Source organism: Pithys albifrons, chromosome 5 (assembly GCF_047495875.1).
Source record: "Pithys albifrons albifrons isolate INPA30051 chromosome 5, PitAlb_v1, whole genome shotgun sequence".
In the NCBI taxonomy this organism is placed as follows: domain Eukaryota; kingdom Metazoa; phylum Chordata; class Aves; order Passeriformes; family Thamnophilidae; genus Pithys; species Pithys albifrons.
The window spans coordinates 48,713,892-48,739,155 of NC_092462.1; the positions used below are offsets into that span (position 1 = coordinate 48,713,892).

The 25,264-nt window shown below is 41.7% G+C and overlaps 1 protein-coding gene and 1 pseudogene across 2 annotated transcripts; one reads left to right on the forward strand and one right to left on the reverse strand.

The window, feature by feature from the left end:
• Window positions 1-1,053: 1,053 nt before the first annotated feature.
• On the forward strand, window positions 1,054-15,694 carry OCIAD2 (OCIA domain containing 2). Of its 2 annotated transcripts, none has more exons than XM_071556509.1 (8): window positions 1,054-1,244; window positions 4,580-4,710; window positions 7,095-7,188; window positions 8,009-8,062; window positions 10,006-10,053; window positions 11,357-11,462; window positions 12,612-12,699; window positions 15,386-15,694. In XM_071556509.1, exons 2-7 carry the CDS (start codon window positions 4,645-4,647, stop codon window positions 12,691-12,693), a joined length of 450 nt encoding a protein of 149 aa, XP_071412610.1. In that variant the 5' UTR covers window positions 1,054-1,244; window positions 4,580-4,644; the 3' UTR covers window positions 12,694-12,699; window positions 15,386-15,694. The 2 variants fall into 2 exon arrangements, with proteins under 2 accessions (XP_071412610.1, XP_071412611.1); XM_071556510.1 differs by lacking the exon at window positions 1,054-1,244 and adding an exon at window positions 2,098-2,233.
• LOC139672672 (5S ribosomal RNA) lies at window positions 10,473-10,588 on the reverse strand (annotated as a pseudogene).
• Window positions 15,695-25,264: the final 9,570 nt, after the last annotated feature.

The following is a 25,264-nucleotide window of genomic DNA, read 5'->3' on the forward strand; positions in this document are numbered from 1 at the left end:
AACAGATAATGAGACTTTTTATTAATGATAAAATGCAAAATAAAATTCGTATTTACATTCTCTTCTCCTTAAAGAAAGGCCTTGTATTTTCATTTCAGAGAAGGTGGAACAGTTTTTTCAGTATTCCTAGAGGAACAGCCCCCCCTCCCCCCAAATGACATTTTCAGAATAACTTTTTCTTGCAAAATTATTTTTGGTTGATGAAAGTACATTTCTTATTTAATTTACTTCTTGTTAATATTAAAATGTATTTATATACTTACATAAGCCTCATAGTATTAAAATAAAAGTAGATAAGCAGCACTTTTCATTCCAGAATGGTCAAAATACAATTTGCTGCTTCTTTTTTAAAGAACAAGATTTCACTTCCACAAAAAACATTTTCAATTCATAGGAGAGCCCCCAGCCCCGTCTGTCCTCCGCTGGGCTCCTTTCTACAAGAAAGACAAAGAGCTACTGGAGAGGGTCCAGCGAAGAGCCACAAGGATAATTAGGGGTCTGGAGCACTCTCTTATGAGGAGGAACAGCAGGAGCTGGGCCTGCTTAGTGTAGAGAAGACTGAGAGGGGATCTCATTAGTGCACAAAAGTAGTTCAAAGGCAGGTGGCAAGAGGATGGCGCCAGACGCTTCCCGGTGGTGCCCGGAGACAGGACGAGGGGCAATAGTCCTAAACTAAAACTAAAGTTTCGCCTCAGCATGAGGAAGAACTTTACACTGAGGGTGGCAGAGCACCGGCACAGGCTGCGCAGGGAGGTCCTGGAGTCTCCCCCTCTGGAGACATTCCAAACGCCTCGGGACACGTCCCAGCCTAACCCGCTCCGGGCGACCTGCCTGGTCCGGGGGGTTGGAGTGGATGATCTCCAGAGGTCCCTCCCTTCCAGCCCTAACGACTCCTTTAACTTCATTGACAAATACCCTTGCTAAAAAAAGTGTTATGAATTTCACGCGGGAAACACGAGAACGCGGAACCTCCTCGGTGCGCTCGCTGTTCGCCCCCCGGAGCGGCCGCGGGGAGGCGAGAGCTGCTCGTGTAGCGGGAGATACCGCTGGGGCCTGCCCGTGGCGGCTGCGGCCGGGAGGGAGCGGCGGTCTCTGTTGCCCCAGCATTGCGGCTCAGCCCCGGAAGCCGATGCGGGCGCGGTCCCCACCCGGCCATGGCACCAATGCAGCCGGGCCCCCTCACGGCCTTCCGGGGCTGGGCCGGGCTCCGCCACACCTTCCGCATCCTCCGGCGGCCCGAGGAGGTAAGCGCTGCTTGCGGCCGGGGGAGCGCCAGCCTGCTGTGCCGGAGGGAGGATGCTCCGCGGGGCCGGATCTCTCCGGCGTCGCGGCGGGGGCTGGTCTCGGCTGCGGGCCCGGGTCAGGGGCAGCCGGCGGCTCCTGAGGGGCGGCTCTCCCCGGCGCCCCACACCTTTGCCCTCGCACCTTATCCCGGTGCCGGGGACGTGGCCCCTCAGTTCAGGGAGGACACTGAGGTGCTGGAGCGTGCCCAGAGAAGGGCAGCGAAACTGGTGAAGGGTCCGGAGCACAAGGCCTGTGAGGAGCGGCTGAGGGGATGAGGGAGCTGGGATTGTTTAGGCTGGAGAAAAGAAGGGTCCGGGGAGACCTTTTCACTCCCTACAACTGTCCAAAGGGAGGTTGTGGCCGGTAGGGCTCGGCCTCTTCTCACAGGCATCCAGTGACAGGACAAGAGGAAATGGACTCAAGCTGCACCCGAGGAGGTCTCGGCTGGACATCAGAAAGATTTTCTTCACAGAAAGGGTGATCAGATACTGGAATGAACTGCGCAGGGAGGTGGTGGAGTCGCCGTCCCTGGAGGCGTTTAAGGAAAGACTGGACGTGGCACTCAGTGCTGTGGTCTAGTTGACAAGGTGGTGATTGGTCAAAGGTTGGACTCGGTATCTCCGAGGTCTTTTCCAACCTGATGGACCTGTGATTCAGTGAAAACAATACCCTGAGCTGGGCGGGTGTGCTGTGCCCTGGGGGAGGGCGCTGAGAGCTGCCCCAGCAGCGCGGCCGGGCACATGTGCGGCATTCCCTGCTGTCCGCACAGGTGTTGGGAGGGGCATTCCCTGCTCTCCGCCCAGGTGTTGGGAGGGGCATTCCCTGCTGTCCGCGCAGGTGTTGGCAGGCAGCGTTAGGTTGGAGACCTAGTGCAGCTGCTGTGTAGACTCGTTGAAATGAGACTGGATTTAAAACAAAGAGCCAATTCAGAGGGATGTGAAACATCATGGTGAGTCTTCCTCTCCTCCTCACCGTGGACACTCAGTCCTCCAAGCGCCCCCCTGTAGTCCTGACACGTCGTGTCAGTGCCTGCCCGGGCAGATGCTCAGTGGTCACTGCAGCGCACGGTCCGCTGCAGGGACCAGTTAACACGAGCAATTTTGGCTCCCACCTTCTTCCCCAAGTAATGGTAGAAATGGTAGAAATTATGTGGTCATATATATTCCTATATGGATGGAGGCTTCTTATTGTAAACAGAGTATATGAACTTGAAAAACTTAGCTATCTTCTTACATACTGCTTCTTTATCAGCCAGTTAGAAGTATCAAAACTATGAGATCTTTCAAGAGCCTCATATCAGCCTTTTCTTCTGTAAATGCATAAATGATCCAGAACAGTTCTTGTTAGAGCTTTTTGAATATTTGATCCTTGCCAACCACATTGATTTAATCAATGTGTTATATATGTATCTCAGTTTAACAGAAGGAAAACATCACTGGGAATTCTTCCCAAGGCACCTAAGAGAATATACAGTTATTTGTTACACTAAGAATTACATATGTAGGTTAAGAAAATAGAGGTAAGTATTACAGAAAGTTACCAGAAATTCATGTTTCTTCAGTAGGTAATGCAAATAAACTTATTTTTTGGGATGACAGTTTTCTTTCTGAGGCACGGGGCCCCAAAATACCAAAACACTTTTACATTCATCTGTCTAAGTATGAATATTAATAATTCAGTTACAGTTTTATTCTTGCCAGTGTAGCTTTCAGCTTTCATCCCATGTGGGAGATGTGCCAGGATGCTGCTTAGAAGGCTAAATATTTGTGGGATTCTTCATTATGTTGAAGAGGTAGTGTAGTTGAATAACTTACAATTCAGGAGAAATATATGCTGAAGTCAATACAGTGGTCAATGGCAAGCTGTAAATTTTTATAAACATACTCCTGTGTTTTTTAATTTTGTTTATTTTTATTTATTTTTCTCCAGTGACTCAGGTTTTTTATCTCATGAAAAAGATAAGCACTTTAATTCTGTTGCAGCAGCTAGAAACTCTTTCCAGTGATTATTTTTATGCAACTGTCTGCACAAGTAGACTTTGAGTAGATAAGAGAGCAAGTAAGAATAAGAAAATTTGATTGATCTCTGAGTGACACAAACCTCTTTAAAGTTTTATGCAGTTTTTTTCCTCATCTTTTCTGTCCTTTTTTTGTATTAAGTGAGAGAGACTGATGCAAATTAAATTGCTCTTAGTCAGATTGAGACAGCCAGTGGAGAGCTGTGGGCTTTCCTGATACTATGTGGATCCTCAAACCTAAGTTTTTTCAAAGACACAGTGGTCACTGCCATTTTTGTGAGTGTCTGAGAATACAGTGGAGATTGGTGTGAATGCAATGCTTAATTGAGGGATTTGTTCCAAGAGGAGAGGAGGTAGTGTTGCTTCTGTTCCATTATTTAAGAAAGCTTTGTTGTCTGAATATGTAGTGTGTGTGAAGCAAATGTTGTTTGAATTTTATAACTGTGTAACTGACCCCAAAATAAGTGGAGGAAGTGGTTTATACAGTAATATTATGAATGCAAAAAAATAAGTTATTAAATTGTTGCATATCATTTCTGTTTAACTCTGCCTTTTGAGTCACTTGGGCCTCTCTCAGTGCCACCATTCTCAGAAGGTACTTTTGGAAAAGCAGCAGTGCCCTGTATGTTGATAAATAATATGCCAGACCATGCAGTAAAGTGCTAGGTAAAAATAACAGTTTAGATGTTTCAGTTACTCTAGAAATAAATGGAATTCCTTCTTGCTTTTCCCTAGTAGCCCAGTTCTCAGGCATGGAAGATTGCAGCCTCTAAAACTCTTTGGAATCAATTCATGCTGCTGGATAATTTATTCTTAAGACTGTTTGTAACTGGATAGTGTATGTTAGAAAAATGGAAATGTGGTTTGTAATAAGCTTGCCTTGTGGGTCCTGTGTAATGCAGACTGCAGACAACAACAGTGAGAGTAGAAGCCGTGCAGTAATTCTGGACAGCACACTAAAGAAGCTATTTTTTGACCTGCAATACATAAAAATATTATGTTTTTGATGACTTGCTCATATTTCTTCTCATTTCTTTATGACTGAGCGTGCTGTGTTAGGTCATGATTCATCATCTAATTGTGGTTGCCCACCTTCCCTGTTTGAGTTGGGCTACACAGAACTCTGTCTTGCTGATAAGTGATACCCTGTGCTGCAAACTGCGTATCAGGGGACTGGATGCTCTGTGCTGTACAAAATACACTCCTTTCAACTTGGTCATTTTTATCTCTAGATGAACATTGAACTTACAACAGGGTTCTTACCTTTGTACCTAACAGGAGGAGAAGTAGCCAAGCATAAAACGCAGAGCTTCTGCTGAACAGGGAGTACAAGGAAAGAGACAATGTCTTCTGAAACAGTCCCACAGGAAAGTCAGACACAGACACCTCCCATAAAGCAATCTGGATGGGTAAGCTGGGCTTCCTCTCTTTTATTTTGCTGCTGCTGCTAATGAGTAACTGGGATTTTGCTCCATTTGCTCTCATTGAAGACAGAAATAGGTGTCTGTTAGCTTAAGCATATAAATGAAGAGAAGAAGGGCTATGTGTTATTTTCCCAGGTTCACTATTCTCAGAGGGATCGGAGTTGCGAATCTTAAGGTTAAGGCTCTGATTTATGCTGTGTTGGTTGAACTAGTTATGAACTGGCAAAGCCGCAGTGTCTGAGTATAAGTCCAGTATAATTCATTCCCATCAAGTTGTGCATGCGTGTGTCTGAGTATTCAGAAGGGGAGAAGAGAACAGGACTGGCCAACAATCTGCTCTCCAGCTGTGCAGAAGATGAGTGTTTGCTGGTGGAGAAATGGAGGAGTTTAACTGTGGTACAACCTTGTTGCTCACCACTCATTACCAGAGGGCAGCAAAAGTGGAGTGATTGCAAGGAAAGGGGATATCGGAGTCATGAGTGACACCAAGGTGGCAGTGCCTGAGACCTCAGGGACAAGGCGTGCAGTCCCACAGTACCCAAAAAGAGGAGGAGAGCAGATCCATTGATGTTAACTAGGGTCAGCCTACAGTCAATTCAGTGGTTGCTGGGGCCATTCTGTAGGAATAAGGCAAGTCTGATGGTGAGCCAGGAGATCAAGTTAGCAAGACAAAGTAGGGATCTTCATGGTAAAGGGTCAGGTAGAGGCCCAACAACACAGTTAGCGTAAGGGCCTGACCTTATATGCAGCTCCTGAGCCAAAGGGCAGAGGCCCTGGGCAAAGTTTCCTGCAGCTCTTTTTGCCAGCTTTGCTGTTTCCACAGCAATCTCATTCAGTGTCACACGACTGTGCCATGTTAGACCTGACTTTGAGCCCAAGCAACTGAACCCTTGGGAGGGTGTGTACAGAGGTCGGAAGGTTGCAAAGCGTGTTGGTGCATGTAGGGCCCTGGCACTCATTTCCTTATCTTCCACTGAGCCTGTTTGGATTTTACTGTTTTTGCTGTGAGTTTGATCTGCAGCCAGTTTGGAGCAGTTCTCTAAGGTGGTCTGGAGTGGAGTCAGTTCTGTACTGTTTACTCCAGCAGAACCACCATTAACTTCCGTGGGAGCAGTGCTTGAAGGACTGAGATATTAATTAGCTAAAATATGAAATGTGTGGCTGTGGCCAATAAATGCATTTCGTTATTATGGTTACAAAATCAGGCATCAGTCAGGCGTAAAATGAGGTACAATCCTGTAACAGATGAATGTGCACTTTTTCCCAAGGCACTGCTTGTTCTAGGATGCTTGGTTTTGCTTTCAAGAATGTTTGTAGATGTGGTGTTTTTACAGAAAAGTGTTAAAATTTCAATTAATTTTAACTGAATGATAAGTTCTTCTTTCACCTAGCTTTTCTTGCTGAGCACAACATTATATGTTATGGAATGTCCCCAACCAAATTCTTGTGCACCCCCAGCCCATTTGCTTGTGGGGCAGCGTGAGAACCAGAAAAGGCCTTCACTCTGTGAGCACTGCTCTGCAGTAATGAAAACAACCCTGTGTTATCCCAAACCCAGCACCAGACCAGTTACTGTGGAGGAAACCCCTTCCCCAGTCAAAACCAGCGCACCCCTATGTTTCAGATACCTGATAATGATACTACAAGTGCTAACACTGATAACCAAGTTTTTCCCTAAAGAAAAATAATCTACTTATATCCTCATGTCAATACTCTGGATGGTAGGGTGAAAGAGAGAATACTGTCACTTTTTTCTCATAATCAAAATGGGGGAAAAAAGAGCTACTGTGAACCTAAAAGGTGTCTGTTGGTGAGCTAATTATTATGAGGGTGAAGCCAGCATGGTTGAGTTCAGTTAATGCCATGAATATATTTAAACTACTCAGAGAGAAAGTTCTGCTAATGAGGAATCTGATGGAGTTTATGTTGACCCTCTTCTGAATACCTGCAAAATCTGCTTTTCCTGAACTTCAGTTGACTTTTGCATGGGGCAGAACTTCATTTTTGGAAACTGCCACTCTTCCTTTATTTCCTGTTATTACTTTACCGGAAAGATGATTGAGCTCATGAGAATGAAATGACTAGCAGGAATAAAGCAATAAGCTTCTGGGGTGAGCAGCAGCTGAACTATTTTAGGAAAGTACAGACCAATAGGATGAGTGGTTTTAACTTAAAACCTATATAGTTCTTTCTGTATTGAGGTATCAAGTATTTCATCACACTGCTAACAACAGAATAAGGAGTTTTGCGTGGTTGGTTGTTTTCTGCATTGTGTTTATTTGTTTTTTAAATAATTTATCTTCTTTAATTGATTTTTTTTCTTTCTGTGAGATTAAATTCAGTAAACTAATCCAGGTTTATGCTTTCAGCCAATGTTCTTTTGTCCCATCTCTCAAATTCAAGATGCTGGAGAAATTGCTGGGATCCGTAAAGAATGCCAACAAGAAAGTTTCTGGTACAGAGGTGAGTGATCCAAAGTTATTCTTACCACACTGAGAATGACTTCTTGGTGTACATATGCAAAACTGGCTGCAAAATGCTTTTTTTGTCAGAATATTGTTGTGGGTTAACTCAATCTCATTAAGTTAAGCACTGTGTTATTATGGGGTGAATTGAATTATTTGCATAGTCATTGTAGGTAAAGGTGGTTGAATTAAGCACTTGTTTAATATGAACTCAGTCAGTTTAACAGTGGCAGAGTTGGTTCTGCTCTTGAGGTCCATTATTACAACCTTAGGAATGTTTTACTTTGTTATGTACTTATTCTTGCCTTAGAATGGAAGGCAGGCGTGGCTGTGTGTCTTGGATTTGTGAAATTGTTCAGGTATTAGTACATAGAAAGATTAGATATTCAGTGTTGTAGTGCCTTTTAAGTCCACCATGTCAGTTTGTATCTAAATTACACATTTTCTGAACTGAGAAGATTGAAAATGGTTTCAGCATCTCCTCGGAGCTGCTGTCATTAATAGTGCTGCAGTAGTGAGGAGACACTCAGATTATGGAAACTATTATTTAATAAATATATATCTAATGCATTAGCTCCAGGTGTTATAACATGACTGATGTCTGGCACTGTCTGAGCACATCCTTGCTTTAAAGAGAATGTAATCTGAGTGAGCAAATGTAATAGGTGATAAGGACAGTAGGCAAAGAATGTTTAGAAGTAACACATTTAATATCAGAAACATGTAAAACATGCAATGTCTAAGAGAGTAAAGTATTTATCAAAGAAATAACAAATTTCAGCTGACACCAGCTACTCAACTCCTTTTCATTTTCACAGCTCTTCCCTTGTCTCTTGGGAGCATGCTTGTCACCCAGGGGCTGATATCAAAAGGTAAAGATTATAAAAGTGCTGTTTTTCAAGATCAATATTCCTCTTACTCATCACTATAATTGTTACGGTGATTAGATCATTATGTTTGCATTGCCACAGTCACTCTTTTGAAAGAGCATGAACTGAAAAGAGAATTTGCAAATCCCAAGACTGGTGACTGGATTCTGTCACCAAGATCACATGCATTTGAGTAGAGTCTTCACTGGGGCAGCCGGTAGGGCAGAGTGTTGTACAACCTGAGCAGGGGAAACAGAACCAGGTACTGTAGCTCTAACTTTTGATTTATTTAAAAAATATTGGCAATGATTTTACAGGGACCGTTCTGTTCATGTGGTGGATGAGCTTGGTTCTACACGTGGCACCTTGAGTTTTGCTGCTGGGAGTCTTGACTAATTATAAAGTTGAGGTTAGCATTTTGGGTAAAGAGTGAGGGGCATCCATCCTGAAGACTGCTAAGATGGGTATATCCCACAGGAGCAAGTAAGACAGTCCTTCAGCCTGCATCAGCAGCCACTTGCAGCAGGAGAAGAAAAAAATCATAGGGCCTGAAGCAAGAAACAGGAAAGAATCCAGGGTCTATAAGAGACGGGCAGTGGGAGACAGCAAATGGAGAAGGTGGAAATGGTTCATCCATTTCTCACTGTGTCACTGCAAGCCCCTTGTTTCATTCCAGCCACTGTTACCATGTTGCTTAATCTAAAAGCTCAGCTATACCACAAGAGGCTGATGTGAGTTCCCTATTGCATCCTTGACCTATGAGCTTGTAAGCAGACAGGGAGGACAGGAGCAAGGGAGAGTGTGTCAGAGAAGGCAAAGGATTATACATTCCAAAAAGGTTGAGCAGTGATAGGAAGAGTTTTGGGGTTGTCTCAGTAGCTACACCCTCTGGCATAGGGTACTCTTCTCAGTTTCTCTTCCTTGTACTTGAATGTTTCTGGTCAGCTGTGAGATAACAAATGGCCTTATCAAATAATCATTACTGTGTGTCAGCAATTGCAGGGGAGGGTCACCTCGCAAGAGACCCAATTAAAAATTGCATAGATGCCAGTGGGCAAAGGCCCGTGTGTGTGTGTGTGGCTTCAAGGCCCTTGTGCTTAACAGGCTGAATGCTTCTCTGTCGAAAGACTCCTTCCTGATGACTGCACACAGTACCCTGCCTCGAGAAGCTGGAGCTTCTAAACCTTATTATTACTGTCTGAATGCACATAACAGTGCAACCAGTGTTCAATTCCCTTCCCTTTGCCATGGTAATCTTGCTGTGTGGAGCCCTCCTCCATAGCATGGCACTCCTCTGCCAGAACAAATAGCTCTCAGAGGAATACTGGTCCCACCTCCTGAAGTTAACTGGAGGAGCTGGATTTTGGTGAAAAAGCAAAAGATAATTTTTTTTGTTTTCTTCTTTAGCACACTGTATTCTCCTCTTAAAGGCTAAAATGTGTGATCTTTCCTCTCCAGAGGAGGAGGCTAGATACTAGTGGTACAATTTTAATCAATAGATACAGAAAACTACTGAAGAACAGTTTTGTCCTGCTTATTGCAGGACAGGGAGCTGGACCCTGAGTAAGAGATTTAATCTGGGTATTTGCAGGGTTGGTTTGTGCTGAACCATAAGCCACCATTTCTTCCTCCTGCAGTGCTGCCGATGTCACCAGTGGCAGACATCTGCTTTCCTGTTGGTTTACACTCTGAACTCTTGCCTGAACTGAATCCTGCAAAGTCCACATTCTTTTCCTCCTATGACTCAAGGACTGCCCCAAAACACATGCACTAAGAACTAGTGGAATGGAAAGTGCCCTGGTGTTCCAAAATCTGAGTTAGTGGACTTCATGTTTTTCATACAATCTCTTAAGCAATGCAAAAGTTTGTAGGAAAAATACTGCCGTGGTTTTGAGTGCTGTTAAGTTCAAATGAATAAGCTTTCTGACTATTTCCTTTTTTTGTAGGCATTTTCTCAGCAAGCCCAAGATTTGGTCCATACCCCAAGATGGCAAGTAAGTTGTGCCCAATTCTAAAAGGAAAGGGAAGGTTATTTACAGTCAGTATGCAGACCTTAGATGCATCTCTCTGAATTTCTTTCCAAACTCTTCCTCTTTTGGAATTTATGGGATGTTACCCCATCACTTTAGGAAGTCAGAATTCTAATGTATTTAAAAGTAAATGTATGAAACAAGATTCTTTTAATGTAAACATTTTCAGTAGCGGCTTATATTTACTTAATCATCGTGTCTGGGCTTTGTGAATGCAGATTTGGGAAGGGCTCTCCCCACGTGGGTGTGCCCTTCCAGCCTGTGCAGTGGATTTTTTAGGTGAGGCTCAGCGTGTGCAGAACTGGCCCCACCCTTTAACTCCTGAGGTTCATCTGCCATGGCCGAGCAAGTTTGGACAGTGACAGTGAAGTCCTCAGGACTAGAACTTACAGCTCCTGGTATTCCCAGGAGGTCTCCAATCCAAGTACTAACTGGGCCTGACCCTGCTCAGCTTCCAAGATCTGACGGGATCGGGTGTCAGGGAGGCATGGCCGTAGTTCTCATTTACTTAATGCAACCTCTCAAATAGGTGAAAACTCCAGTCTCAACTCTGTTCTATAAATTATGTCAGCCTCACTGATCAGCCATGCTTAGCAGATTGCACAGCTTATGGTATCAAGGAGTCATGATACTACAATATATAAAATACTATATTTTTGTATACTTTTCATATGCTCATTTGATTGATCTTAACTGTCTAGTTCATAACCATGGATTGATGAGGAAAACATGTAAAAGTGCAGAAACTGCACTGTACAGTAAGGTGGCTCTTAAATGGCAAGAAATGAAATTGATTCCTTCTTCAGCAGAAGCTCAGCAGGAGATTCAGGAATTTTTTATTCTGACTCTATAAGGAGTGAAAGCCATACTGTGATAGTATAGCAGGCTGATGCTCTACTGTCTTAGAAGTCCAGAGAAATTGATGTTAAAAGTGTGATTGTTAGAAATAAACCATAGTGTGCAAACAAGGGCAAGAACAATTGGTGCTGACATTGTGAATTAATTTTACTGTGGACTATTTCTATAATCTGTTCCTCTAAATACTATACCCTTTTCTTGTATGCATTGTTTTGGACCAGTTGATATCTCTCCTGACAGGTAGCCAGTTTTCAGTAGTTACTGAAATCATGTCTCTAATGCCTGTGTAACTTGACATGTTTGGAGAAGACACTTGACATACAATTTGTCCGATGATTACAATGGAGCCAATAGCAGACTCCTGATTTAAGCTCTTGTATTAACAATGTTTTGTCATCTGTCTTTATAGTTGCTGGTGTCTTAGGTTTTGCTATTGGAAAGATGTCATACATGGGAGAATGCCAAAAAAAGTTTCAGAAAATTGGTATCGCACCATTTGGTCCACAACAAAAAAGGTTTGTGTTTATTTAAATTACTAATCCTAGATCAAAATAGTCCAAAACATAGTCAAGATTATACACAGCAAAACTATGAGTTTATGTTCTGTGATCAGGTCATGAGGCATATTATATGGCAGTATTAGAAACTACTGTGCATTCTTCAGAAAATGCAAATTAAACCCAGTGTAAAACCTGTTATTAGGATATCCATGATTTAAATGAAATTACTGTACTTTTCAATGTGATGTGATACCAGTTATTGGTACTCTTGTCATCCAGTATCATACTGCTAAGGGTGTCCATGTTATCACTTTGGTCCTTTGAGTCTTCCTTTGGACTGTACAACAGGCCAAATATGCTACGGATTTTTTTACAGTGCCCTCACATTTTAAAAATAATTTCAGTCGAACCTTCTCCTCTGTGGCCGTGTGGTGTTTTTCCCACCTTGCAACTCTAACCATAGGACAGATCTCAGTGGTTGACTTCTGTCACCTGCTTGCTTCCATGTTTTAGTCATTGTTTACATAAACTACTCCTTCCCATCAAATCAGACTCTGACTTCCTTCCAAGCTCCTCCTTCAACTCCCAGTACTACTTTTCATTCTTGATGTGGCTTCTGTTGTGCACCTTTCACATGCAATACATTTCCAAAAATCCGATCCTCAAAATCATCCACATCTGTCTTTCCACATCTTTCCCTCCGACCTGCATGAGCTTTATGCTTGTAAAAATGCCTGACTGATAATGGGAAGCATCTTCACTGTTCATCTATTTCTCTACTTGCATTTTCCCTCCATGTAACAAAGCTATTACTTTCCTCACTTGGTATTACACAAAATGGCTATTTGTCCCTCTTTTTTGTTACACTCCTTGTTCCTCACTCGTTTGCTCATAGGTACAGTGGCAAGGACTCTTGTCCTGCTTAGAAAATCCTGTTATATTTTGGCAATTGCTGGAAGAGGTACTCAGTACTAATTAATGGGGGTTTATTGGCTGAGACATTTAGTTGTCATCTTTTGCAGTTTATGTCTCATAAAACAGCTGTAACAATTGGGGAATATAGGCAGGAGATTACTTCAATAACTTTTGCCATCATGCTATATGGTTCTATTAGAAGAAATCTTGAAAAATTCTTCAATATTTTATTGGCTTTCAATATTTTAGGCAGTGCCATCATGCTTGCAAGGAATGTAAAGCAAAACTGGGGTCGAATGAGAAAGAAGGCTCAGTTCCTTCAGCATCTTAGTCCCAGGTAGGCAACCTTGAAATTTAAAATAAATTCTCGTGTTATTTTCCATGTTGAGTGGTACTCTCCTTTGAAACCTTTGAACAATATAGTAAAAATCATGGATTTTAATAATGGATGAAAGTCTTAGCATTACTCGAGGAAATACTCATTATTTTATGGTTTCTAATTAAATTTGTTTCTTAATTTTTACCTTACATACCATTCATGCTAGTTTTAAATCCCCCATTTCTGAGAAATTTTTGCATTAGCAAAGTAGCAGAGTATTCCTTATTCACTTAAGTGGAATTAATTTGGATCGACTCATTGTATGAAAACAAATACAACTCCTCTCAATTTCCAACTTTTTAACTTAAGAATCAAGTAATTATGGATTATGTTGATGTTTAAAAATACATTGAAATACTGAGAACTAAAAGCAGACACAGTTGTGTATGAGTTTGTTTATTTGGGAGGGTGTGTGTGTGTTTTTGCATCCAGCACTGTAGTTTGGCTGGAGCCTGAGTGGGTGTCTTGGGTTGTGCTGGCAAAATGCCAACTGCCCAACACAGTACCCAACTTCCCTCCCCCCGCTGAGAAAAGGGAGGAAAGGGAAAAAAACCTCTCAAACTAGGTTTATGCTTAAACTAACTACATATATTTATACAGAAAAGAGAAAATTAAGAGAAAACTACGATATAACACACACTTACACAAGTTAGATATAACAACAATTTCTACCTCCCACTGAAAAGATTCCATCACTCTAGATCCATAAGCACCCCAAAAGACACCCAGCAAGAAATAGAAAGTATAACAACAAAATGTTTCTACTTCCCTAAAACTCAAACAAAATGCAAGTAGTGGCAGCAGCAGCAGGGCCCAGACAGCCAGACAGGAGCTGCTGTCTTGCCTCTACTTCAGCCATGATGGAACTGAGTGAACACCTCCCACTGCTGTATTCATAGCTTGGGTTTGCGTCATCTGGTATGAAATATTCCTTTGGTTGCTTAAATCAGGTGATACCTGTCTCTGCTAATCTATGTAGATTCTCTGAGCCTGCTAATTTGAGGCCTCGCTAAAACTACCACAGTGGGGCAGCACAGAAGTGATGCTGGAGGAACTTGCCGTGGTGGGGCAGGGACGTGGCTCATGGAGTGCTCTCACCCCAGGAAGGGGAACGCTCCCTCTGTGAAAAAGGAGGGTTTGCAGGGTGCAAGGCAGGGGAGTGTCCAAATGCACCTGTACTCTGTCTATGAAAAACAGGCCAGCAGCTGAGGTTTTTAAGAACATTTTCACACTTTCTGCTTGTGGTAAGCTGGCCTACATTTCTCACAGGCAGGAGAATGTGAAAGAATTTGCAAACAGCTTGGCTGCCTGCAGGAGTGGAGAGCACAGGCCTGTTTGAAATCCTGCCATGTGAGTTTGTGTAGCTTGGAACAGAACTCTGACGCAGAAAGTGCTGGATTAAGTCTGACATATATTATGTAGGTATTTAGTCGAGGATATTGATAATGGTCCCTTTCTTAATCTAAAGTGCTTGCCTGCAGACAGTCTGCAAGGAGGAGTGTTGTGTCAGACAATGCAGTTGGGCTTAGGCTCACCTAATGGGGTTGCTGCCATAAGAGGCAGTGCTTCTCTTGTGCCAGCTGCAGAGATCATGAGGCAAGTTGGCACTTCAGATCAGCTTGCTGCTCCATGTGAGGAAAGGGGTAGAAAAACCCCAAACCTTTCTGAAAGATTTCTTGCTAGTGCTGGCATGAAGGATGGAGTGAGCCAGACTTAGATAACTGTGAATGAACGACACCCTGAATCCATTAGCAGTTGTGAACTCAGTTAAGCCTTTGCATTACTCTGCTGATAAAGTGCTTTTGAAGATTTTCTCCTAAATAAATGCTTATGCAGGCCAGTGTTCTCACCTGTTTCAAATAAGGACCCCAAAGCATATTTCATTGAGGATGGTCACCTGTGTAGTGGAATCAAGTGTTTTTGGTGGGCATTATCTCTGCTGTTTGTCACAGCTGCAGTTTGCTGAACCTTAACTCCAAACACACTTTCAGCCTTTCACTGTGAGCTGACAATATTTACCTGGTGTGTAAGTACCAATTAGCTGTTACATAAATTCCAAACTGTCTCAAATACTAAGGAGTATTGCAGCTGTATGAGGGGAAGAATGCAGGATGCCACAGGCCTCCATTTTCATGGTTCTTGGAATTTCTGCTGGGGAACCTGTTTCCTGTTCTAGCTCATCAAAGACCTTTATTGCTACACTTTTTATCATCAACTTAGGTCTTCTTGTTTGGTTTTTAAAAGAGTTTGAAAGCTTTGTCAGAAACCTAGTCCAAAACCAAATGTAAGACAAGTGTATTTATTTCAAGTTTTAATTGCTGGAAGGGAAAAGCCATTATATTTGGGCCAGTGTGGTATTTTGAATTTGCCAGAAATCAGTTTTGATGAACAGGTTTTAGAAACTTAGGAAAAGAACTACTGTAAGCATTGTGTTGTTTTCTATATTGTCAAACCTCTTTTATGTTAAAATAAAAATTCTTAATTTAGCATGCTGTGCTCTAAAATGTACAGAGACCTTACTGAGCACATCTCGCCACTATCCATGCTAAGCATATGGTGTAAGCTCTGGCAATGCCTAGGAGGACCACCCAGATAAAATTATACTCGTGTTTATGAGTCCAAAGGTAATGTCTTTTATCCTCAGGGACTTCAGAGCGTTCTCAGAAGAAGCTGCACGTTTCACACTGACAGCAAGGTGCCACTCCGCTCAAAAATGGGTTCTTTTATTCCACAAACAGATGTAGTGAAGATGATAAAAATCTTACGAACCTGCTTCTTTCAAGGCACTTTTCTGTAGAGAAGAAATAATAATAATTTTGTGATTCTATGTCTTTGATTTGGTGTAAATTGACTTATTTGAAGTAGTTGCATATTGTTACATAGTTCTTTTTGTACAAAATACCAGTTTCTTGTAATGCACTTTTTGAAATACACTCCTGTCTTCTCAACCTGATTTGGTTTATTTTCCTCCCTTCAGTGCAATTTAGCTCCTAGTGCTGAAAAATTAAATTGGACTATTTTACTTAGATGCTGGCAATACTTTGTGTAGCAAGCCAAGCGGTGTGATGTTGGAATGTTTGCCACCTGTGCCAAAGGGAAAGAGCGCAAGGATGCTTTAATGATTTACGCAGTTAAGCAGCTGTCCAGTCTCTGAGTGCTGCTTGGTCAGGGAGTGCTTTAGAAGGACTAAGTCCTGGGTGTGGTCACACAGCAGTTACTGTGCTGAACTAACTTCTGATAGGCCAGGCTTACACAGAAGTCCATTTTGCCAGGGATAACAAAAGCATGTGCCACATTCATGAACAAGAACGCAATATTTTAGAACAGTTTATGGTCTGCACACAATCTGAGGTCACCACATGTTGAGGCAAAAAACCACCGAGATGGCATGTGCTCTGTACAAACAGCAGGACATACAAACCTCCGTGAAACATCTTGGGATAGCAAAAGCAAACATTTCCCTAAACACAATGATGGTATTCACATGGAAATCAAATGCACAGTTACTGAAAAGTTTGGGTTTCACTGTCAGATGATGAAGGCTGTCTTTTGTGGGGGGTTTCTGTTTGCTTTTATACTACAGCTGTGATTAGTGCCCCTCTTTTGAAATGGCTTCTTTGGGCATCCTTACCTGGACACCAAATGATTCTGCAAGCAGAATATATAGTATGGAAAGTACAAAGTAACTATTAATTGGTCACTATGCACAAAGACATTCTGGGTTTAACAAAACAGTTTGACTGAATACTCAACTCCCTGATAAAGCACTTGGATAGTCTTTCCTGGACAAACAGCCACCAGGCAGGAGAAGGATTAGACTGACTAGATTCCCTGTTATTTTTTTCCTATAAGATTTTATACTTTTCTACTTGGTGTCTGGTCTCTTGAATTCTTGAGCTACTAAGAACCCCTCTCTCAACAGGGGCTTTAATTTTACACTTTTTACCTTTGTACAGAATTTTTCCACAGCTCTTTCTCAGCCATCAGTCAGGGATACACAGTGGTGCTGTGTCACAGCTGATGCTGTGTACAGGCAGGTAATCCTTGGAGAGCCTTCCACAGGGGCTCCAGGGAGAAGGGGGTTACACAACCACAGAGAAGCCAACCTCCTTTTTGAAAATAATGTAAGTGTCATGGGTGTTCTGTGATAGCCAGCAAAACTTGTGTGGTGACATGTCTTAGCTACTTTCCCTTCATCTGACATCTGCTGACAAGATAACAGCAAGAAGCTGCACTGAGGTTACTCATGCCTGGGTCATCTGAGGGAAGCCATTCCTCCATCCAGGTGATGCTGAGGAGTGTGATGCACGTGACAGAGGACCTTTCATGTCAGATTCTTGGAGCTTGTTCTTGTGGTCGCTGTTACCTCCTGGGGTTACAAATGAGCTACTTAACTTTGCTTTAATTGTAATCTTGTTTACTTTTTAATTACTTTGCTGTAATAAATATACTGTTGTATAAAATTTTTGTCTCTTATTCTCTAAATTTATTTCCATACTTTGCAAAAGGCAATACTCTGATTAGCTAATTGTATGGATCTAAGTTCATGAGTTACTCTGATACAGGTATGAAAATAGGCAGTTCATGAATCTAAGATATATTAGCACTAAATTTATGTATATCAAAGGAAGAAATGAGCACAGCTAATGGGCAAACTATTCTTTAGAAGGTCTTTAAAGCATTTTTCTGTACCTCAGAGGACTTACAGCAAAATAATTTTTTAAGCCTGCCAGGTGCTTTGCATGATCAACAGTCTAGTCAGGTGTGCAGATGGGCTGTAAGTCTTTATGATGAAGTAGTAATAGTGTTGCATTATTTCTTAAAGATAGCTTAATGTTTTAAAAATAATGTAAAATTTAAGTTAACTGACTGTTCCAAAAGCATGAGCTATAAAAAGACAGGTGAGACTCACAACACATTCTGTACAATATTACTTAATTTCATATAATGGAAGCCAATTGGCTTTCCTCCTCTGACTTTCAGGTGTGTGGGAATTTTCCTAGTGGCTGTATGTGTGTGCTAGGGGTGGAATAAGACTGATGGTGGACTTTTTAGCATTGGATGGTTTATAGGATCTAGTTAAACTTTTAAGCTCCTTAAGATTTGAGAGAAATGTAAAAAAGCGCCTGGTACTTCAGGAGAACCACTATAAGAAGGCAGGTGTTGGGTTGGTAGTCATGCTGCAGGATGCAGAAAGGACCTCTGAGCTGCACACTTGTTACTGTATGCAAAAGGGAGAGAGGTCCCCAGCACAGGAAGGACATCACCCTGCTGGAGTGAGTCCACCAAGATGATTAGAAGGATGAAGCACTTCTCCTACCAGGAAAGGCTGAGAGAATTGGGATTGTTCAGCCTGGAGAAGGGAAGGCTTCGGGGTGACCTAATTGCTGCTGTCCAGTACCGAAAGGGAGACTACAAGAAAGATCGAGAAGGACTTTTTACAAGGGCATATAGTGACAGGATAAGGGGAAATGGATTCAAACTGAAAGAGGGCAGGTTGAAATACTAGAAAAAATTCTTTACTGTGAGGGTGGTGAGGCACTGGTGCAGGTGGCCCAGAGAAGCTGGGGATGCCCTATCCCTGGAAATGCTCAAGGCCAGGTTGGATGGGGCTCTGAGCAACCTGGTCTAGTATAAGGTGTCCTTGCCCATCGCAGAGGGGTTCAAACTAGATCATCTTTAAAGTTCATTCCAACCCAAACTATGATTCTAGAAGCTGGAGAAAACCTTGTGCTCTCATGGCCAGACCCCCGTGATTTTTTTCACTTGGGCGAGAAGCTGATGATGATTAACAAAGAGTGGTTTAAGAATTGTACATTAATACGGCCATTTGGTAGCAATTATGCACAATTTAATGAGTTAACCTTGTTGACTATTACTATTGTGAATTCTGTAGAAGTTGATTAAATAATTTTTTTTAATTGAACAAGAAGTTGAATACAATGAATTTAGAGGTGAGCTATTAAAAAATAGTTAAAGATTTGAGGGAATCAGTTGCTTCTTTAATAAGAAGGGAAGAGATCTCCAGGAGGAAAAACAGCTGACAGTGCAAAGGATCAAGCATTGTTTATGCAGTGCTAAAACTTTTCTTAGTATTTTCTTATAATAAGATGTACATTTCCTTTTGGCAGGAAGATATTACAAGGAAGCTAAAAAATCCAGTGAACTTACACAGCTTCCTATGAATCATTTGTATCTGGAAAGTAGAACTCGCTTTCTTCACCTAGAGAAGAGGGAGTTTAACTGTGTAGGCATATCACAGCTTAGCTGAAGTCCATGTACTTGTTAAAATTGGGAAACAAAATGCATCTTAAGCTGTAATACAGACAAAGTGAGTAGCTGTATGGAAGCCTCAAATGAGCTTTAAGAAATTACGGCTAGAAAAAAGGTCAGAAAGGAAAGCTATGGTTACATTAGCCTCAAACAACTGCAATAGACTTCGTATCTTTGAGAACTTTTGTATTAACTTTTGAAATCATTTTACAAATACGGTATTCACTCCAAATTAAAAAAAAAAAGGTGGTCCTTTAGAAGACAAAGCAATTGTAGGTTGACAACATCACATTCCTGTTTAAATCCTTACTAACTGGACTCCAGGCAAGCTAGCTGGTCTATAAGTCTCTCTTAGAACTGGGAAGGGGAAATGAAAGCTCAGTATCTGAGTTTTTACAAATCCCTGTCAAAAACAAGATCTGGCACTTATTACACTTTGAGAGAAGAAAGAGAATAGGACAGGCTATGCAATGACAGGCAATGGGAGGGGAGAGCACTGGGATGGACTGGTAAGAAGAGAGCAGGCTCTGGGGCAGGATTTCCAACAGGAGCATGCTGGACCAGCCCAAGTGGGAGGTAGGGAGTGGCAGCTGGCTCAGGTGCCACGCTGGTACCTCTGACAGCAATGCTAATTTGGGAGCAGCAGCCTCTTCCTCATAACCATTTCTACTAGTGAAAGAACTGCTGGTAATTTGTCCCACTTGCCCACCTTGTTCTTGGCATCACACACAGAAACTCCATTTGAGAGAGCCAAAAAATGGGATCCAACTTCTGTATTGCAATTCTGGAAACACTAAGGCACTTGTACTTTGGTATGGGTTTGGAGTCTTGGTTTTGTTTTTTTTTCTAGTAATGCCCTCAAGAAAATGAGGTTCTCAGGAAATAAATGAGACTTCTCAAAGGCAGTTTAAAAGGCTTGAGAAGGCTTCTGGGGACAGGCTATAGTCAACATATTAACAGATAATCTGACAGAAGAAAACACAAGTGTTTCTTCTTAACAAAATTACAGTGCTAGGAAAAAAATCTCCATACTGGAAGGCTGACTAATAAGTGCCATAGTCATGGGGAAAAATACTAACTGCATCACACAGATGGTTTTAAATTACTCTGACATTCTCAGTACAGAGAGCTGGAGTTGTTTTGCATAGTTGCAAGACGTAAGATCAGTGGTCTATGACAGCCAAAAGGCAAGTAGAACATTAACAATTCCTGGGGAAAAAAAAATGAGGAAGAGGTAGACTTACAGTACAGAGCAATCTGTGGCATGGCCTCATCTTGACTATTGTGGTGCTTCCAATGTACCTCAGAAAGTGTACAGCAGAGCTGAGATACAGAAAAAGGAGAAATAGAATGATCAGAAAGACAAAGTGGTTTCTTCACAAGGGATGAGCTAAGTCCCTTTCCAGGCTGAAAACATCTCAAGATGAGGATTACAATATCTGTAACAGTGAAAAAGATGAATAGGAACAAGTAATTGCTGGTTTTGTAAAATCAAAACTAGTCATCACTCAGAGAAGTCAGATTTAAAGCAAACAGAAAAGAAACTCTACACAGCACAATTACATTGGGGGGATTCTTGCCACAGGATATGGTAAAAGCAAACAAAGCAGCTCCAAAAGGCACGACCTACACAGAGACTTGGTGGCTGTGAAACATCTGCATTTGCACAGTCCAAACCTTTGTGTAAGGAAACTTAGCTCTGATCAGAGCAAGGCAGGAGGGTGCACTGGTGCAGGATCTCCTTCTAGAAGGATCACTAGCCAGTGTGGGAGATAGAGGTGACTATTATGGTGATTCTCACATTCATACAACTATTGAAAAAACATGTCAAGAGCCTTGCCAATTGAACTAAACAGCTCATATCTAGAAATGGAAACTGAAACGTGCAGAGAGCACAAGCTTCAAGATTCCTGAGAAAACACATCTTTAAATTATTTTAATTACAGTATAGTGACTTTCTTTGCAGATGAAGGGTAAAACAGTTCTAAAGGTGGGAATGGATGCTTTCCCCATTGTCTTTGTCATGCAGACTGAGAACAATGGCACTTCCAACTTGTTTTGTAGAAAAACCCCACTAACCTTTTAAGTGTTGCTTCTCAATTATGTGCATTTTGAGCATTCTGCAGCATTGCTCTGTTGCTCAGGCACATTGGCAAACTCAGGTATTTCAGAGCAAGACACACCTTTCATATTTGCCCCCAGAGGCACATTTTAAACCTGCCTTTCCCTCAATCAGCTGCAGGCTGAGGTTGGACGTGGCTGGACCAGACATGCCCAAACTATGCCGTCCCATCTGTAGTACTTCAAAACACAAATAGGAAACCTTTCCCAGCAGCAAATGCTTGCCATTTACTCACTCCCATTCCCCTAATTAGCTCCACTGACCCAGTAGATCTATTAGTAACCTCAGGAGCTGCCTCTGCCTGCTGTCAGGCACAGGTGGGTTTCACACCACGTTGCTCACAGCTGGCAGCTCCAGTGGGCAGCCGCCACTTGGTCAGACAGCTGCTGCACCAGCTCAGCCTCCTCCCGTTCCACACTCTCCTGGCTCCTGCTGGCACAGTGGGAGCTTGGCAGGCTGAAGGGGTTCCTGGCTCCCTGGCGTGGCGCGTGACCCGTGTCCGCAGCGCAGCCTCAAAGGGGAGGACAGCTGCTCGTTCTTGGCATGCAGAGGGTGAGTGAGGGAACATGAATGCAGCCCTTCATCAAATCCTCAGGGGACCCTGAAAAACACACTGAGCTCTTCAACGCAAACACACAGCCATATACATTGAGTGCATGACACTACACCAGAAACAGTGGTTTCTCCTTAGCATGGCTTATTTAGAAAATTATTTCGACATTGTTAATAATCCACTGATGCTCAGGCATTTGCTGCTGCAACCAATTTCACCCTTACCTGTATCACTTGCACTGTTTTAAAATGCTAATTATCATAAAGTAGTGAAGGTTAGCAATGGTATTAAACTACAGAATTAAGCCAAACAAAATGATTTATGTTGGCATTAGATTTTTACAGAAACTTATTTTAGATTCATAATTAAAAACAAAAATCTAATGCACTGGAAACATGCTTCCTCTATAGGTTAGAGGGGGGAGAAAAGAATGTATAGCATTCCATGTACAGAATTAATTTAAAATATTGGTGTTTAGAAGCTAGTAATGGCAAGATTGCATATCCTGCAAACGGAGTCCTACATCACCACTGAGCAACTGGAAAAAACAGAACATAAAGGTTATACACTATAGATTTTTAAACCTGAATAATTTACTTCCAGCTTTGGCAAAGGAAATCTATCAAACTCTCAATTTCTTCTTCAATTTCAGGTTTTTTTCGCCTTTCAAGGCTAAGTGAAATTTGTATTTGATTATGTTTTATGTGCAGTGTCTGTCTTTGTCATACCTCCTTGTTTTGTTTACTGTGGCATCACATTATGAAAGTAGCTCATACCAGACTCCTGCTTTTTAGCTCTGCAAAGTTATGCTTCTGCTAAACAGAGGACATGACCTTATGTTCAAACTCTGTCTTGCCATTCTGCCATGTATCTTACAATCTCAAGGAACTGAGCTGGATGTGCCTCTTGCGGCCGGACAAGGTGCTCCCGCAGGGCCACACGCTGAAGGGTCCAGCATGAGGAGAACAAACAGGTCTTTTAGCTTCCAGCAAATAGTGGACAAGTCGGGATTTCTTCTTGAATCTCAAGGAGGCAAGAAAGTTGTGGGTTCAGTCTGGAATATTAATGGTTTGTCCAGGATTCTGCAAATCGGCTTAACTTTCATTAAGCAAATCAAATCACTTTCTATTTACACTTTTTTCTTTCATGTAGATGTGTTCCAAACAACTTTAGTAGGAACAAACCTCTGGAAGGGTCATATTGATACTTGCTTGGGGCTTTAAACATGCTTGTTAATATAGGGAAACACAAAAACATTCAGGACCAGGATTTTTAGTAGAGCTTTACCAGCTATAAAAGAGCTGAGACACATTTTTGCAGCCCTCTTTTCTCTCTGCGTGCACATTAGTAAAAACTGACTTGTGGACAAGGCAACCTGCTCCTTTAAACTGGCCTCCTCACTTTGAAGAGTTTTAAGAAATTGTTAAAACTGTTATTTTACGGGGTTTTTTTGTTTTGTTTTTAAGAAGTGTTCATAGTGCAGCATTTGGACTCATTTCCTGGTGTTTGATTTAAGGTAGCTAATTTTTTTATGTAGTTAAAATTTGAGGAAGAAAATTTGCTCAGCTTTACAATAAACATTGAGTTAATTCAGATTTATTGACAAACATACAGGTATGATGGCCCATTGGACAACTTCACGTTTTTTTAATGCCATTGTCTTTATGGCTAGGCCAGATTGTAAAAATATATGATTGGAAATACAAGTTATAATGTAAAGTGAATTCTTACTGTGTTTTTGCAGGGTAGTGAGGGATCTTTATTTGAGTAAAACAGCTGGCCTGTTAAATGAATTAAGAAAAATATGGCATGCATTAGCTGGAAATACATGTAAACAGAAAATGAGAGGATCTGTCATGCTTTCTTCACACATTCTCCCTTCCTGCTAGTTCTTTACATCTTCCAGCAACAATAATCCTGCTATCAGCTCCAAGACACTGGGATTCAGTTAAAAATTCCCCAAAGTCATGGAAATGCAGTATAAGCAAGCTCCTCATTTGTGACTGGGTTGCTGCTATGAAGTCACTGAGACTGTAAAAAACCACTTTGAAACAAGATGGAACTCATGGAATATGTGCAGGAAAAGGGAAGGAAGACTGAATTCCCAAGGCTGTTTAGTTAATCAGGGGCTCAACACACACGTCACAGCAAATGGAACGTGATCCAACTTGGACAGAACAGTAGTTCCCAAAACCCTGTTAAATTACCAGCTACGATTGTGAACTCTCCTGCATTTAATATTAAGGATTTGATGGAGAGTCAAAGCATTTTAAATTGTTTGATGACAAACCAAACTTGTTCCCAAGTATTAAAAAAGCATGTCCTCTGAGAGATATTAACTAAATGCAACAGAATGAAAGCTTTACATTCAATTTAGAAGTCCTATACACAGTGTTACCTCAACATTAATTAGCATGCCTTTTATTTTCTCCTCTAAGGGAAGAAAAAGTCTAATAAAATTTATATAAAATGGTGTGCTTGTCCACCCAAAAATATTAATTTGAGGCAAGATGTTTTGCAGGAAGGCACCATCATAGGAATCTGTTTCACTATGATCATCTAAATCTTCTGCTTCTTGCTACTTGCAGGGTAACTCACAACTAAGAAACTCTAAATATCTTCCTGATAAAGCTAATCAGCTTTGGAATAGCACACTGAAAACCACAGCAATGCAATTCTAGCAGAGTGTGTGTTTTCAGAGTCCACTCATCACAGCCATGAGAAGCATTCTCTACACAGTAAATTTCTGATACAACTTCATTATCCAATTAGCACATTCATTTTTTTAGATCAGCTTTTCTGAAAGCAATCTCCCTGTTTTGATTATTATAAGTAGTATTTGGTTCTTTAAGCATCCTCCTCTTCCCCCCTTTTTTCCTCCTCACTTCAGCCAACTGCTCTGTACACCCCCTGCAATCAATTTATGTTATTAACTTCATCATGGTTTTTGCTCCCTTATAGCCAAAACTCCCAAATAAACACAATGATATGGGATGAAAATGCACAGGTGAGAATACGAGAATTCCTAAGTAAAGGCAACATTTTGACTGAGGCAGGGCAGGTGATGCAAGCGCATCAGGAAATATCCCTCACAGATTTACTAGTGTAGCTCTTTCCTTACAGATCATAGTAACACAGTATTTCATTAGTTGGGATGTTTTTCTCCATAAACATGGGAGTTCTGTCACTACATGCACAAGTTGAGAAATAAGGCTAAAGACACAGAGACTAGTATTAACAGTCAAGATATTGTTCAAACTTTACCAAAGTTTGTCAGGTTCAGCCTTTTGCACTTAAATGTAGCTCTTTTAAATACCGCCATTTTCATTCAATCACTTTCTGTGGAAACGAGTACCTGTAGAAACCCGTTGTGGGCAAGTCAGTGTATTGGTCTGAAAATACAGCTGGCACTATGGAGCAGTTTGGAGAAAACTCACATGGTTACTTCTGTGCCTGGCTCAGCTGCTCGGCCCTTTCCCCCCGAATAGCTCAGTATATTCCTGACATTACAAACCAAGCATGACAACAATTTGAAGTTTCCAGCACATCACTTTCACACAAAACAAAGTCAGAGA